This window comes from Onychomys torridus, chromosome 5 (assembly GCF_903995425.1).
Source record: "Onychomys torridus chromosome 5, mOncTor1.1, whole genome shotgun sequence".
Taxonomy (NCBI): Eukaryota; Metazoa; Chordata; class Mammalia; order Rodentia; family Cricetidae; genus Onychomys; species Onychomys torridus.
The window spans coordinates 91682438-91696807 of NC_050447.1; the positions used below are offsets into that span (position 1 = coordinate 91682438).

A 14370-nucleotide genomic window follows, 5' to 3' on the forward strand; every position below is an offset into this window, starting at 1 on the left:
CTTTGGTCTTCACCTGCTGAGCTTCATTCTCAGCCAACAACCTGGCAGAGCTTCAGTTGGAGCAGTGGGGTACTGCAGGGGAGGGGGCTGCACCAGGAGAAGATTGGGGAGGGAGGGCAAGGCCGCCTGCTGAGGCTTTGGAGTGTCACTGCGAACCCCTCAGGTGGCCATGGTGAGAATCTGTAAGAGGCGTTTTTGTGCTGATGGGCTCCTGTCGAGTGAGCCCACCTGCACCAGGGCACACGGGGTAAGAAGACAGATCCCTCGTCTCCTGGCCATCAGCTGTCAGGCTGTTACCAGGCATCTCTGGAGAGCATGCCGGTGACTAGGAGGGGATAGAAGTGCTGTGGCGTCCTGGCTGTCTGCTTCCATTCACAGGGCCTTCCTCAGACAGGTGTGTCCTGTACTCTTTGTATTTGTGCAGCTATGAAGGACTCTCTAGAACTGAGGGAATGAGGGTGGATGGTGGTAATGTCACTGGGGAAAGCCACACGGTGCCATGCCACAGCAGCAGCAGCCAAGGAGTTCTCTCCACTCGGACAAAACTGGGATTTGTGGGTTAGACAACAAAATACATTTCAGAGTGAGCCGAATATGAAGCAAAGTTGGGTTTGTTGAAAAGAAAAATGGGGCTGGAGAGATGGCTCAGCGGTTAAGAGCACTGGCTGTTCTTCTAGAGGTCCTGAGTTCAATTCCCAGCAACCACATGGTGGCTCACAACCATCTGTAATGAGATCTGGTGCCCTCTTCTGGCCTGCAGGCATATATGCAGGCAGAACACTGTATACATAATAAATAAATAAATCTTTAAAAAAAAAAAGAAAAGAAAAGAAAAGAAAAAAAAAAGTGCTCTCGGAGAGTGAAGCCGTCTGATTTGACAAGCCCGGGCTCTGGATACTCAGATTCCTCTGCACATATATGTGAGATCTGTGGCTCTCAAGTTAGATCTCTGAAGGTTGCTAAGAAACCACCTTGTTTCTTTCCAACATTGCCCAGAGAGTGTAATTTGCAACAAGATTTAAAGTTAGAGTTTTTCGCAGTAAACAAAATTGTGAGTTAGAGTTATAAGTATCTTCTATATCTGAGAGGCTGGAATGTTAGCAACGTTGTATCCATAAGTAACCACAGCCTTCATTAATTATGGTCTTTTGACAGTCTTAATTGAAGTGTTTTGGGGAACGCTTCATCTGCCCCTTAAATAAGCACCATTTATCGTCTTTGATAAGAGGCCTTTCAGAAAACACAGTGAGTCCTTGTCAGTGAGTCTGAAGACGGCTATTTTTCATCAGTAAAAGCACATCAGGTCCCAGAGCCTTCCCTCTCTCTCAGCCTTTTCTCCCTCCTTCTGTCCCCAGATCTCTCTGTCCTGCCTCAGAGGGAAAGACATCTTGCGTTTGCCGTGGCTGGCTCATAGTGGTCTGTGTCTCCTTCCCTTTTGGTCACACGCTAGATGTGTGTATGTTTGTGAGGTCAGCAGGGTGAGGTATGGATTGGGGTCTTTCTAGGGTAGGATTGGCTCCAATAGGAGTGTAATCCAGGGAAACCCAACAGCATGAATCTGCTCCAGCCACCCCAGCGAAGTCCAGGCAGTGTGCAGAGACTGGCAGAGGGTGTGTGCTGAGTACCAGGCCCCTACCTTTCCGTCACTCACCTCCAATTGATTGTTTCCTGATCCCACTGGAATGCAGCTGTCTCTGGTGTCCTCGAACATTCTCTGCAGGGCCCTGCTGCCCTGTCTCACTGTGGTGGAACACAGACTTGCCAGCACTGCATGGCCGAGTGGATGTCCTGTCTCTAGGAGCCTTTGTTTACATCTCCCCTTCCCTCATGCCTACCCAGCCTCCTCTCCAAGGCTTGAGTAGCTTGTTACAAGTTTTGCTAGCGCCAGAGTGGGAGCTCCTGAGCACAGACTCTGGCCCTGTCCTTGGGAGGGTGCTGTGGGACAGTGTGTCTGAGCCCTATGGCTGGCCCTCATCTGTAAAGTTTCCTCAGAGTTGGGGTGATGAGCTCTCACAGTCACTAGCTGTCCTCCTGATACATGGTAGGCTGAATTAAGACTAGTGTCCCCCACACGAGTCACCTCACAGAAAGTGCCTCTGGAGCTACCACCTGGCAGCTTCCTTCCTGAAGGGATGTGAACGTTGAACAAGTTCACTGGGGGCAAAATGCTTGCCCTGAGTCTGTAATCCTATGGTTTTTGTTTTTTTTTTACAGATTTCTTTTTTTAAATTTTTTTTATTTTTTATGTTATGTCCATTGGTGTTTTTGCTTGCATGTATGTCTGTGTAAAGGTGTCAGAACTCCTGGAGTTGCGATTATAGACAGTGGTGATCTGCCATGTGGATGCTGGGAACTGAACCCAGGTCTTCCAAAAGAGCAGCCAGTGCTCTTAACCACTATGCCATCTTTCCAGCCACAGTTCTATGTTCTTTTAAGCAGTGGCATGCGTGTGGAGCGGATGAGTAGTGGTCACGTTTGCATCTTTGGCTCCTCAATTAAAAAAAATTTTAAAAAGCCTTTGAATTGTGTTGAATTTAGGTCCCAGCTGGCTGACTTGCACTGGTCTGAGTTGGGTCTCACGACTGCCTGGGTCCCAAATAAAAGCCCCACCAGGGGACTGTCCTCACCAGAGACTTTTTCCATCTCCACTTTTGTCTTTGCACGAGCTCATAATTTGAAGAAAAGAATAGCTGTTGCCACAAGATGGGACAATTAGAAGAGCCTTTGTGCTGGAAAGCTTAAATTGCAGTTTAAAAATACTTCAGCAGTCTTGGGATGTAGCTCAGTTGGTAGAGTGCTTGCTAAGTATGCATGAACCCCCTGTGGTTAACTCCCAGCACCATATAAACCAGGCATGGTGGTGCATGTCCGTAATTTCAGCACTTTGGAAGTGGAGGAAGGAGGACCAGAAGTTCAAGATCATGTTCAGCTACCTAATGAGTTCAAGGCCAGCCTGGGATAATGAAATTCTGTCTCAAAATCACATGCACCACTGCATGAATGTCAGTTGTACTTATAAGTCTCCCTTTTGAAGTGTGTGGGGACTGTGCCCTGGGCAGGGCTGTGAGTGCCTAGCTTCATCCACACACAGAAGGAGAGAGGAGGCCTTAGCCATACTGGGGGCATGTCACTCTATATTCTATGTTCATTGAGCACATCTGTCTTGTGCCTGTGGGTTATATTCCTAAGACATGGGTCCGATCGCAGCAGATGATGGCTTTCAGAGTGTTGATGGTTTTCTTCATCTAGTTGTGGGCTGTATCATGTTGAGGTTGTGGAGATATGTCGAAGGCCTTTGGTACAGGGGACTCTGATGAGAAAATGGAACCAGCTGGAAAGGCGAAGGTGCCTTCCACAGAGCTAGGCTGTTGAGTTTATTCTGGTTATAGCACTGTATTATTAGTCAGATTTCTTGACAAATACCTGACAGGAGCGGCTTTAGTTAGCTCGGGAGGTGAAAGTTGAACAGGTTCACTGGGAGCAAAATGCTTGCCCTGAGTCTGTAATCCTCTAATTTTTTTTTTTTTTTTTACAGATTTCTTTTTTTTTTTTTCCTTAATTTTTTAAAATTTTGGCTCACAGTTCAGAAGTATATGAGCCACCGTGGAGGGGCTTGTGCAGGGGCAGGAGCATGAGGCTGCTGGTCACATTGTGTCTCCAGGAAGGAAGGGAAGCCAGTGGATGCTGGTGCTCGCTGACTCCTTGGTGCATTCTGCTACCCTAGACTATGGGGTGGTGCCACCCACACACTGGGGATTGTCCCCCATCTCAGTTAATCTGGGAATAGCTTCACCGATGCTCCAAGGGGCGTTTCCATGATGATTTTAAACCTAGTCAAGTTGACAGTGAAGACTAGTCACCACAAATACTACCAGATGCAGGACCTTGGAAATGGCCCTTACAACAACAACAACAGCAACATCCCTCTGTGACTTAGTTTCCCCTTCGGGTCAGTGGGGTTAATAACAGAACAGACTGCATGGACCTGGTATCCAGGAACAAGTAAATGATCATTTGTGAAGCAGACAGCACACGCCTATGTGTAAAAGCATGGCAAATGCCGTGTGTATGTTAAATGAAGTGAATTTGACATTCTTATATTTATGGATAAACAAGCAAAGTGTTCCCTTGGCAATGCTTTTGGAGCTAATACTCTTGAAGTATGTTGAAATGTGGCCAGGAGACAACAATCCCTCAGCTCCCGTCCTGGGGAGACAGGAGTGCCCTGCCTGTACCTCTTCAGGCCTTTACCCTTTGGTCTCCTGGGCCTGCTGCTCCTTGCTCTGTCCCAGCCCAGTGCTCACTATCAAACGAGGACACTGAAGTTTGTGCCTTGTCATTCTCGTGCTTCTGAGCAGTGCCGTCATCTTGGGATCAGTTTCTGTACCCCAACTCCCCTTTCTCATTTTCTTCTTTCTCTTCTCTCCCAGCAGGGCGTGGGTGGGTGCACAAGGGATGGGAGGGATATAATTAGCATCCAGGGAGAAGCTGCTCCAGCCTGCATGCTTTTCTGGGACAGCAGTATGGTGAGGAGGACATGGGTATCCAGGGACCTAGCTCTCTGCTGCCATTGCCCCCAGCTGTCCTGCAACGTTTTGCCCTAGTTCACACCCAGAGTCAAACAAACAGAGGACCCAGTGGTGGGGCACGGGTCTCTGGGCCCCATGAGCTGGGCTGTGTGTCCTCGAAGGATCGTGGGTCTATATGAGCTGTGATGAGATGGACCTTCCGTGCCTCCTAAATGGATGTCTTCAGGAGGATGGGAGGCAGCCACTTGCCCAGATGTCCAAGTGGGAAGGTGGTCCATCTGGGCAGGAAGTCTGGTACTGTCCCCACTACACACACACACACACACACACACACACACACACAAGCCAGGAAGAGCCAGCTCCCATGTTGGGCAGGGAGCATAAAAGTAGGTCCATCCATGTCAGGGGTCGGGTAGGCCAGGCAGAGGAGGACTCCCATCCACACCTGTCTGTTATGCTGAGTGGTTGTCGGGGTTTTCACCATCCCCCTGTCTCCCTCAGACTTGTTGTTGCTAAGGAGCTGTTTAAATAGGGATCTGGCCTGAGTTAGAGGTCTTAGCTTACCCTTTTGTTTGGGCTGGAAGAGCCAGACCTGTTCCTTCAGCCTTGTAGAGCCTCTTTGATTTGTTTCTTTGGACTCCCTGTTATTTTTTAAATGCTGGGGCAGGGTTATGAGAATAGAAATGTGTTTTCTGTGTCCAGCCTATCCTGTGAACCTCTGTGACCCTCTGGTTAAGTTCGTTTGAACATAAGGACAAAGATTTGAAGCCAGGGTTTCAGAGACTGAGGGCTAGACCAAGTTCACACATGGCTTCTGCACACAGGCGCATGGGCACCGCACACTCTCCCCGCCTCTTCCCTGTCTGAGGGTTCCTCCTGTGTTTCAGCTGCTCCCGGTCCCAGGCTGAATCCCGGAACTACTGACTGCCCTGTTACCTTCCTCTACACCTCATTTCCTCAGGGACACCTCTGTCCTTTCTCTGCCTTTTCCTCCTGCCGTGTCCCGTCCCCTTCCGCTCCTTTCCTTGACAGGGTGGCACTCTATATAGCCCAGGCTTGCCTATAACTTGCTATGTAAAGTAGGCTAGCCTTGAACTCACAGTAGTCCACCTGCCTCAGTTTCCCAAGTGCTGGGATTATAGGCACACACTGGGCTACAGGCCTCTCTCTTCACCACCCTTCACCGAGTGAGATTCCTAATGTCTCCAGAGAGGGGCAGTTTGTGGTGATGTGAGCCATTCTAATTACGGTTTTTGAAGTTACTTGATTTAGCCTGGAGAGAAGTGATTTTAAACTCAGCATTTAAAATACAAATTGATCTTCAGCTGTGCCATAAAACTGTTGACAGTATCTGCCCCAAACGTGTTCAAATGGCCATCTCTACCCCAGGCAGCATGGCTCCTCCAGAAATGCAAGAAAACACTCTTCCTATTCCAGGGAGTGGCACTGGGGATTCGTTGTACCTTTGGAGTTTTTATTGACTCCCACACTGATGATGGTCATGAAGTCTGTTGCGTGAATGAAGAATGAGCGACCCAGTAGGTCACTCGCAGCCAAGGTTGGTCCTACCTGTGTGAGGCTTTGTGGCTCTCCTCCTATTTGGAGACTAAAGGTTGTGTTATTTGCTTTTGGCTTAGTGCTTGGGATGGGAGGAAGGCAGAGGGAAGTGAGGAAGGCCAGGAGTGGTCCACCAGGGGCTTTCCCCAGTAGGAGAAAGGAGGTTGAGAGCGGGGACAACAAGGCTGGACCCATTGTTGCCTCCAGACAGGCTATGCATTTACCACTTCCTGCCCAACACCCAAAACATCCTGACTTTTCAGGTGGGCTCCCTCACATGCTCTGAACCTGTTTGCTCTGTCAGTCCTTCATGGTACCCTTCAAGGTATGGTAGACATGGCTGACCCAAACCTGTCACCAAGAGGTGACACAGGCACACTATTCTTCCTACTGAACTCAGCAAAGATGCCCTTTGCATCTCATGGAGTGTGGTGGTGCCCATTCTCCCCTTTGTTAATCTCTAAAATGTTGGGCACACCACATCCTGAACTTGGAGGACAGAAAGCATATGACAGCCATGGCCTTGGCCTTCTTGCTTCAATAGGTGTCAGAGTGAGTGGCACAGACAGCCATGTCTGAGCTGGGACCTGTGCAAAGAGGGCAGTCTGTGAAGTTGGATAGAAGAAGCTCCAGAGGGGGTTCTGAGCTCCTGTTGGCTATCAGGAGAGTGAGGGGAAGGAAGCCGTGCTCAGGGGACTGGGTTAAAGGCAGGCCCCTAACACGGTGACCTGTGGTGTGAACTTTTTTGCTCTGGACTTTGGACTTAGATCTTCCACTCCCACTAGACCCTAAAGGACACCTCTTCCAGATCTCCCCCGACCCATGCCCAGGCCTCTCTGCAGTCAGTGACATAAGGTCTCTGCTTCCTTTAGATACCCACTAGGTGCCTTTACCCTTTTCACTCCACAGCAGGAGGGTGTCACAGAGGGGAGAGATACATGGTTGTTGTTCCCATGGGGGCATGTGGCATTCTTAGTAATCTCCACAGATAGCAGGCAAAGTCCCACGCAGAGCTACAAAGTCATCCAGCTATGTCGCTCAGAGAGCACACGCTATGTCCTACTTCTGACCTTCTCTCTGCATAGGGGTGGTGCCCCTTGGGGCTGATGTCAAGTTATACAGGCCATGCTAGAAAGCTAAGTGGCCTTATTGTGAGGCTGTAGGTAGGAGCTGGATCAACAACTCACCTCCTTCTTCATGACAACCAAACCATGTCACCTTATTCTAAGTGGCAGGGGTCACAGCAACCATGAAAGACTAGCCAGGGAGCTTGTCAGTCTGCATAGGTCACGGAAGCCAGTCCTCTGCCGTCTGTTCAGGAAGCAGGCTGGAGTAGGCCTTCCTTAGGAATCCATCTAAAAACGGCACGCATGGGAAGGAAGATTGCTTTAGACATAGCTTTAGGAAAAGAAAATTCCACGCCTCTCAGTCAGCATGATGCAGCAGTTACGAGGCTGGCCTTCCCCCTTGCTGAACGCCATTCTGAATAATTTATGGCTCCACCCACAGGAGGCTGCCAGGCCTACTGAAATGCTGAGATGCTCACCAGGGCACTTAGAGAACACCAGTAAACATAGTCCCGTGTTTCAGCATTCCCATGCCAAGTGGCCTGCTCCCTGAGTCAGTCGGGGCACTGGTGTCAGCTAGGCTACCTTTCTTCACAGTGGGTACAGTAGCTACTCTGCTGTCTAGGTGAACTGAAAATGAAAAGAGGATTTGCTCTGCAAAGCCCTCAGTGATTTCCTTGGCTTTGTCTCTTCTTGTCAGTGTTTTACGGAGAATCTGGTAGTGGCCTTGTTCATTTTACTTTGTAGACAGTCTTTCGAAGCTGGTTTCACTCAGCAGTCTATTCTACAAAGAGAAAGGTAGAGCTGGGAGCAAGTGGCAAATCTGATGTACAGTGAACTGAATTTTAAGGAATCAGGGGCTAGGCAGGTGGTTGGAGTGTTTGCCACACAAGTGTGAGGATTAGTTTGGGTTCTTATCAGTGAGCTCTGGGTTTGATTAAGAAACCCTGTCTCCATGAATAATATGGAAATGAGTGATTCACAATTTCAACCTTGGGCTTCCATTTGTATGTGCGCATGCACAGGTGTATGTGTACTCCTCCATGTGCCCACACACATGGAAACATACACACACACACACACACACACACACACGTAAATGGGGGGAAAATGTGTAGGTAGTTGCATCCCTGGATCTGGCCACTGCTCAAAAACCCAGCTGTCTTGTCGGCTTTATTGGTCTTCGTGTTGCTGTGAAGAGCTTGGTTTTTCAGACTGAACAAGCTGGTGGGAAAGGAAGGCCTTTGAAACTCTGGAGAATCCACCCGGTTTTTATTAAAAATTGTCACACAGATGCAAAAGAAAGCTTGACTCCTACAAATCAGAGCATGCTGCTTCAAGACCGCTTAATGGAATTGCAGTCAGTGGCTCCTAAGAATCATCTAAACACACACAGCACACACATGTACACATGCACTCACACACCCACAGAGGGAGAGAGAGACCTCAGTTTAAGAGTTCTTGACTTAAGCAGGGCCGTGGTAGCCTATGCCTTTAATCCCAGCCCTCAGGAGGCAGAGAGGCAGGTGGATCTCTGGGTTTGAGGCCAGCCTGGTCTACAGAGCAAGTTCCAGGACAGCCAGGGCTACTCAAAGACACTCTTTGAAAAAAGAAAGAAAGAAGAGAGGGAGAGTTCTTGACTTCAGGGTAATGCAAAAGCAGTGGTGTATTTGAGTAGGAACCATATTTGCATTTTAAACTTGGATCTTTTCTCTGGCTGGCATTATGTCAGCTGATAATTCTCCTGAGGTTTGAAGCAGTGATGTTGAGCTATGGCTCCCAGTCAGTTGCCATTGTGAGGGGAGCAGCTGATACCCTGCAGTGAATTAGAGCAATCTGGTTAGGACGGCACATGCATTTCCCACTTAAGATGTTTTTGGTTCATGATGAGAATGTTAGAGTAAGTTGAAGAGTCGTGTGTGTGTGTGTGTGTGTGTGTGTGTGTGTGTGTGTGTGTGTGTGTACATGTGCAAAGAAGCTGTATCAGTTAAAATTTGTGAGGCCTGTCTCCTAATGGTGAAACTGTCTTCTTACATTACTCCTTTGAATTAATCCACCAGTAGTTTACAGTTCCGTGAGAATCCTAGTAAAGTTTGCTCTCTACTGGCTGCAGCTGAAGCATTATAGTTGCAGAGTCCCCATACCTTACACAGTACAAGCCGGAGAGTGGTGGTGCAGCTGTGTATGTGCCGCCCTTCCGTGCCTCTCTCCTCAGATCAGTCTTCACTGGGGCGGGGTGGGGGGGGGGGGAGCTGCATTTGGCAGGACTCTTGTTTGGCTAGATTCTTGAAAGAGTATTGCCACCGATGACTGGGGACAGCGTAGGTGTGATGGGTCGGGCAGCAGGAGAACCAGGGGACAGGAGGTCAGGGATGAAAGGAACAGAACAGAAGCGCTTGGGCTATGGGAGACAGGTTTGGAAGAAAGGTGGGAATGATGGCTGTATTCTGGGAGACAAGAGAGGAGCATCTGAGTGACAAGAAATCCAGGGGACGGGAGAGCGGGCTCATGGCCACCAATGGGCAAGGTGTCAGATGCAGGAGGGAAGGGAGGCTAGACAAGGTTGCTGGCCTGAGGCCCAAGACCAAGAGGACTTGGTTCCTGCCAGGTGGTAGTGGCTTTGGGAGTGAATACTCGCCTGTCTTTGGGTTTCAGGTCCAATCAGAAAGATGCCTCCCAGCGCTAGTGCAGTGGACTTCTTTCAGCTTTTTGTTCCAGACAACGTGCTCAAGAACATGGTAGTACAGACCAACATGTATGCCAGGAAGTTCCAGGAACGCTTTGGCAGTGATGGTGCCTGGGTGGAGGTGACACTGGCCGAGATGAAGGCCTTCCTGGGCTATGTGATATCTACCAGCGTCTCGCACTGTGAGTCGGTACTCAGCATTTGGAGTGGAGGCTTCTACAGCAACCGGAGCCTCGCCCTCGTCATGAGCCAGGCCCGCTTCGAGAAGATCCTCAAGTACTTCCACGTGGTGGCCTTCCGTTCCAGCCAGACCACGCATGGGCTCTACAAGGTCCAGCCCTTCCTGGACTCGCTGCAGAGCAGCTTCGATGCTGCCTTCAGGCCGTCTCAGACCCAGGTGAGGCCAGTGCGTGCGTGTGTGTGCGTGTGTGTGCGCGTGCGTGCGTGCGTGTGTGCGTGTGTGTGTGTGTGTGTGTGTGTGTGTGTGTGTCCATCTGTCTGTGTGCCTGTGTGTGTGCCTGTGTGTGTGTGTCTGTGTGCGTGTGTGTCCATCTGTCTGTCCCTGTGCCTGTCCGTGTGCCTGTGTGTGTGTCTGTGTGCCTGTGTGTGTGTGTGTGTGTGTGTGTGTGTGTGTGTCTGTCTGTCTGTCTGTCTGTCTGTCTGCCTGCACGCGTACACACGCACCAGATGCCATTGAATGCCCTGAGCCTTTTCTTGCCTATGGACAGGGTTTAGGATGTCCTTTCTCCCTGTCCAGCCATACTTTCTCCAATGACTCAAACAAGTCCCTTCAAGGTCACCAGTCACACTGTCAACCTTATGATCCAAACATGTTTGTAAGGGTGGAAGGGATAGTGGAGGCTTGAACTCCAGCCCCCAGACAGTTGGAATTCAACCCTTGCTCAGAGGTACAGCAGTCTCCTCTTTCCACATCTTCCTGTTCCATGGCTCTTCCTGCACTAGGCTTTACACAGACTAGCCTCGAGATCCCTGTCATGTTCACTGAGGGGCACATACCTGGTAGTGTGCCTTCACCTTTTGGACAGTGAAGAAATGAGCTGGAATTGGGGCTACTCTTTTGGTCATTGGGACTTCTTACATGCAGAGGTCCACCTGGTCACTCAGAGCAGAACCTGGAGCCTTTTCCAGGGTCTGGTGGCCCAGCCCCCCCCCCCCCACACACACACTCCTTCCAGACGTTCCAGGAGGCGGCCACTGTTGGCTCTCAGCTCCTGATCCACCCTGCCTTCCATGTCTGCCTGTACTCAGCCCTGTCACACTGTCCAGCACACAGTCTGGTGCCAGAATCTCAGACTCTCCTCAGAGTTCTCTGTTGATCTAGCACATGAGGGAGGTGGCTGATACCTGTAAAGCTCTCTAACTTAAATTAAAAAGTTGTGTGCCTAGGTAAGTAAGCGGAGTTCCTTCTGTGGAGAGATCCGGTTCCACAGATGCACCATTCTTTATGCCCATGACTATCTTTTAAGAGGCTCCTGCTAGGCTTCTACTCAAGGTTCACTTCTGCCCAAGTCTGTAATGTTCCCCTTGTTCTGCACAACTGGAAACATCAGGGCTTTTATGGGGACGTTATTGTGTCTCGGGTCCATGGGCTTCTGAATACCCTGCACAGGTTTCCCTTCTGTTCTAGAACTGGCCAGGCACCTTGTGAGAGCCAGAGCTGGGGTGGCGGGAGGGGATGGCAAGCCACATTCTGGCTTGGGAACTTGTCTGCCTTTGCCTGTTGAGACTAATTGAGATGATGTTCTTCCCAATGCTCTTGTCAATTGGGGTCAGTCTTGCTCTGGTTCCCAGGAGTGACCCAGAACCAGCTCCCTTGTACCATCATGACTCCACCCTGAACACATGTGCACTAGCATACACACACATGCGTGCACACGCACACACACACACGCGCACACACACAGGTACATGAACTCTCAGTGTGCAATCTTGGGAGCTATTGTTCTAGCAAATGTTACCCTTTGCAGAACGCTTTACAGTGTCCTCAGAAGACCCCAGAATCTACCAGTAAACAAGCCATTTTTATGCGTGATGTTCACATACAAGTACAAAATAGGAGGCGTTATTCTCATCAAAACTGGAGCCAGATTAATCAGAGAAATATCCCTGGAGAGGGATTATGTAAATAAATAAAAGATGTTTGTCTACCATATGTGCTACCTGGCACACCCTGAGTGGCTTGTTGCACAGAGGGGACACAGGGACAGTGCTATATGACAGGGATGCTGGATGTTTTCCCCAGAAGAGGAGGAGACTCAGGTTCCTGCTGGCCCTGCTGTGATGCACTTATAAATGTAGTTGAAGATCATGTAGAGATGTACTTACTCACTCACTGAGGAGGAGGACATTTGGGTGGCTGAGAAACCACAGATCTAGGCAAGAAGATGGGCAGGGAAAGAGCAGGGAGCCGGGACACCGCCATGCTGTCTCTTCCCTGTTCCTATGACCTCCTTAGATTGTCCATTTTTGCTAGATGGTTCCACATGGGGCCTTGAATATTTCATAAGCTGCAAGGAGCCAGGGACTGTGAGGAGCTGGGCATGAGGGTCTCAGTTGCAGTACAGGCAGGGCCAACTTGTCCATTCCCATACTGAGTAGAGGCAGGGGCACATCCTGAAGTCACTTTCAAGATTTTCCAACAATAAAAATCCAAGGGGCAGAGTATATACAGTGCATACCAGTGAATTGTGGCTGGTACTTTAAAAAAAAAAGATTTATTTTATGTTTATGAGTTTTGCCTGCATGTATGTAAGTATACTACATGTGTGTCGTGCCCACAGAGATCAGAAAAGGGCATTGGATCCCCTAGAACTGGAGTTCCACAACATTGTGAGCCACCATGTGGGTGCTGGAAACCAAACATGGGTCCTTTGTAAGAGGAGCCATTTATAAAGCCCTGAGGCTGATGCTGGGTTTTTGTCGTTGTTGTTGTTGTTTTGGTTTGGTTTGGTTTTTGGTTTTTTGAGACAAGGTTTCTCTGTGTAGCTTTGGTATTTGTCCTGGATCTCACTCTGAGACCAGGCTGGCCTCAAACTCACAGAGATCCGCCTGGCTCTGCCTCCTGAGTGCTGGGATTAAAGGTGTGTGCCACTACCACACAGCTTGAGGCTGAAGCTTTTTAAAAATAGAACCAAAGGCACCATTACCAAAAGAATGCTGGGTCATGAAAGCAGAGCTCACCTTCCAGGGTACCCATGCCAGACCATGGACTGTTGTGGCTCTTTGGGAAGACCTCATGCCCTGAGCTGACTCAAACCTGCTGAGAGAGACACACTTGACCACCATCTCTAGGAGCTGAGATCCTCAAAACTTTCTGCATGTGGTCAAAGACTGCCTTAGAGTTCTGTGGTCTCTATTGGATCTTGTCCCTTCTTTCATGTGGCCACAAAGCTGCAGTGGATGAGAACAGAGGATTATTCCAATAGATTTTGTTTACAAAAGTAGGCAGTGGTTTGATGATCCTCAATCTCGAGCATTGTGTAGTGTGGAAATCAGTGTGTATGCACGTCATCTTACTTAACTGCAGGTATGCACTCTAATTCATAACTGTGGAATAGACTGGGAGAGAATTGTAGTATGTGCTGTATTGCCACATTGTGCTCAAAAGCCTCCCAGGCATTTTAGTTTGAAAAATCAACTTGGAGTCATTTTTATTGTTCTGTCTTTGAAAAGGTCATAGAATCATGTTATCAAGAAGTTGAGCCAGACGGTGGTGGAGCACACCTTTAATCCCAGCACTTGGGAGGCAGAGCCAGGTGGATCTCTGTGAGTTTGAGGCCAGCCTGGGCTACCAAGTGAGTTCCAGGAAAAGGTGCAAAGCTTCACAGAGAAACCCTGTCTCGGAAAAAAAAAAAAAAAAAAAAAAAAGTTGACATAATGGGCTGGAGAGATGGCTCCGAGGTTAAGAGCCCTGACTACTCTTCCAAAGGACCCAGGTTCAATTCCCAGCACCCACATGACAGTTCACAACTGTCTGTAATTCCAGTTCCAGAAGTTCTGACACCCTCATATAGATATACATGCAGGCAAAATTCCAAAGTACCATTAAATAAATAAATCTTTTAAAAAAAACGTTGACATAAGTGAAGTACAATTAATAATTGCTTAGGGATGTCAGAGCCAGAGAGATGCTCAGTGGCTAAGAATGCTTTTTGTTCTTGCAGAGGATCCAGGTTCACTTCAGAGCACATGTACTGGACAGCTCACAACCACTTGTACCTCCAGTCCCAGGGAATCAGATACCTCGGGCCCCTGTAGACACTGTTGTAGTTGGGTTTGGTTTTGTTTTACTCTTTGGGGGGCCCACCACCTAGCTCCCAGATAAATACATGGAAACTTATTACTTATGAATGCCTGGCCTTAGCTTGGCTTATTTGTAGCCAACGTTTCTTAACTTAAATTATCCCATCTACCTTTTGCCTCTAGGCTTTTACCTTTTTCTATTCTATATACCTTTCTTTCCTTCTTACCTTGTGGCTGGCTGGGTAGCTGGCCCCTGTCATCTTCCTCT

At 48.9% G+C, this 14370-nt stretch overlaps 1 protein-coding gene across 1 annotated transcript in view; it reads left to right on the forward strand.

The window, feature by feature from the left end:
- Pgbd5 (piggyBac transposable element derived 5) overlaps positions 1–14370 on the forward strand; it is a 65724-nt gene that overhangs the window by 37925 nt on the left and 13429 nt on the right. The window contains exon 2 of the mRNA XM_036188529.1: positions 9809–10236. Within this exon, the coding sequence (XP_036044422.1) occupies positions 9809–10236 (428 nt within the window). The remainder of the gene's footprint in view (positions 1–9808; positions 10237–14370) is intronic.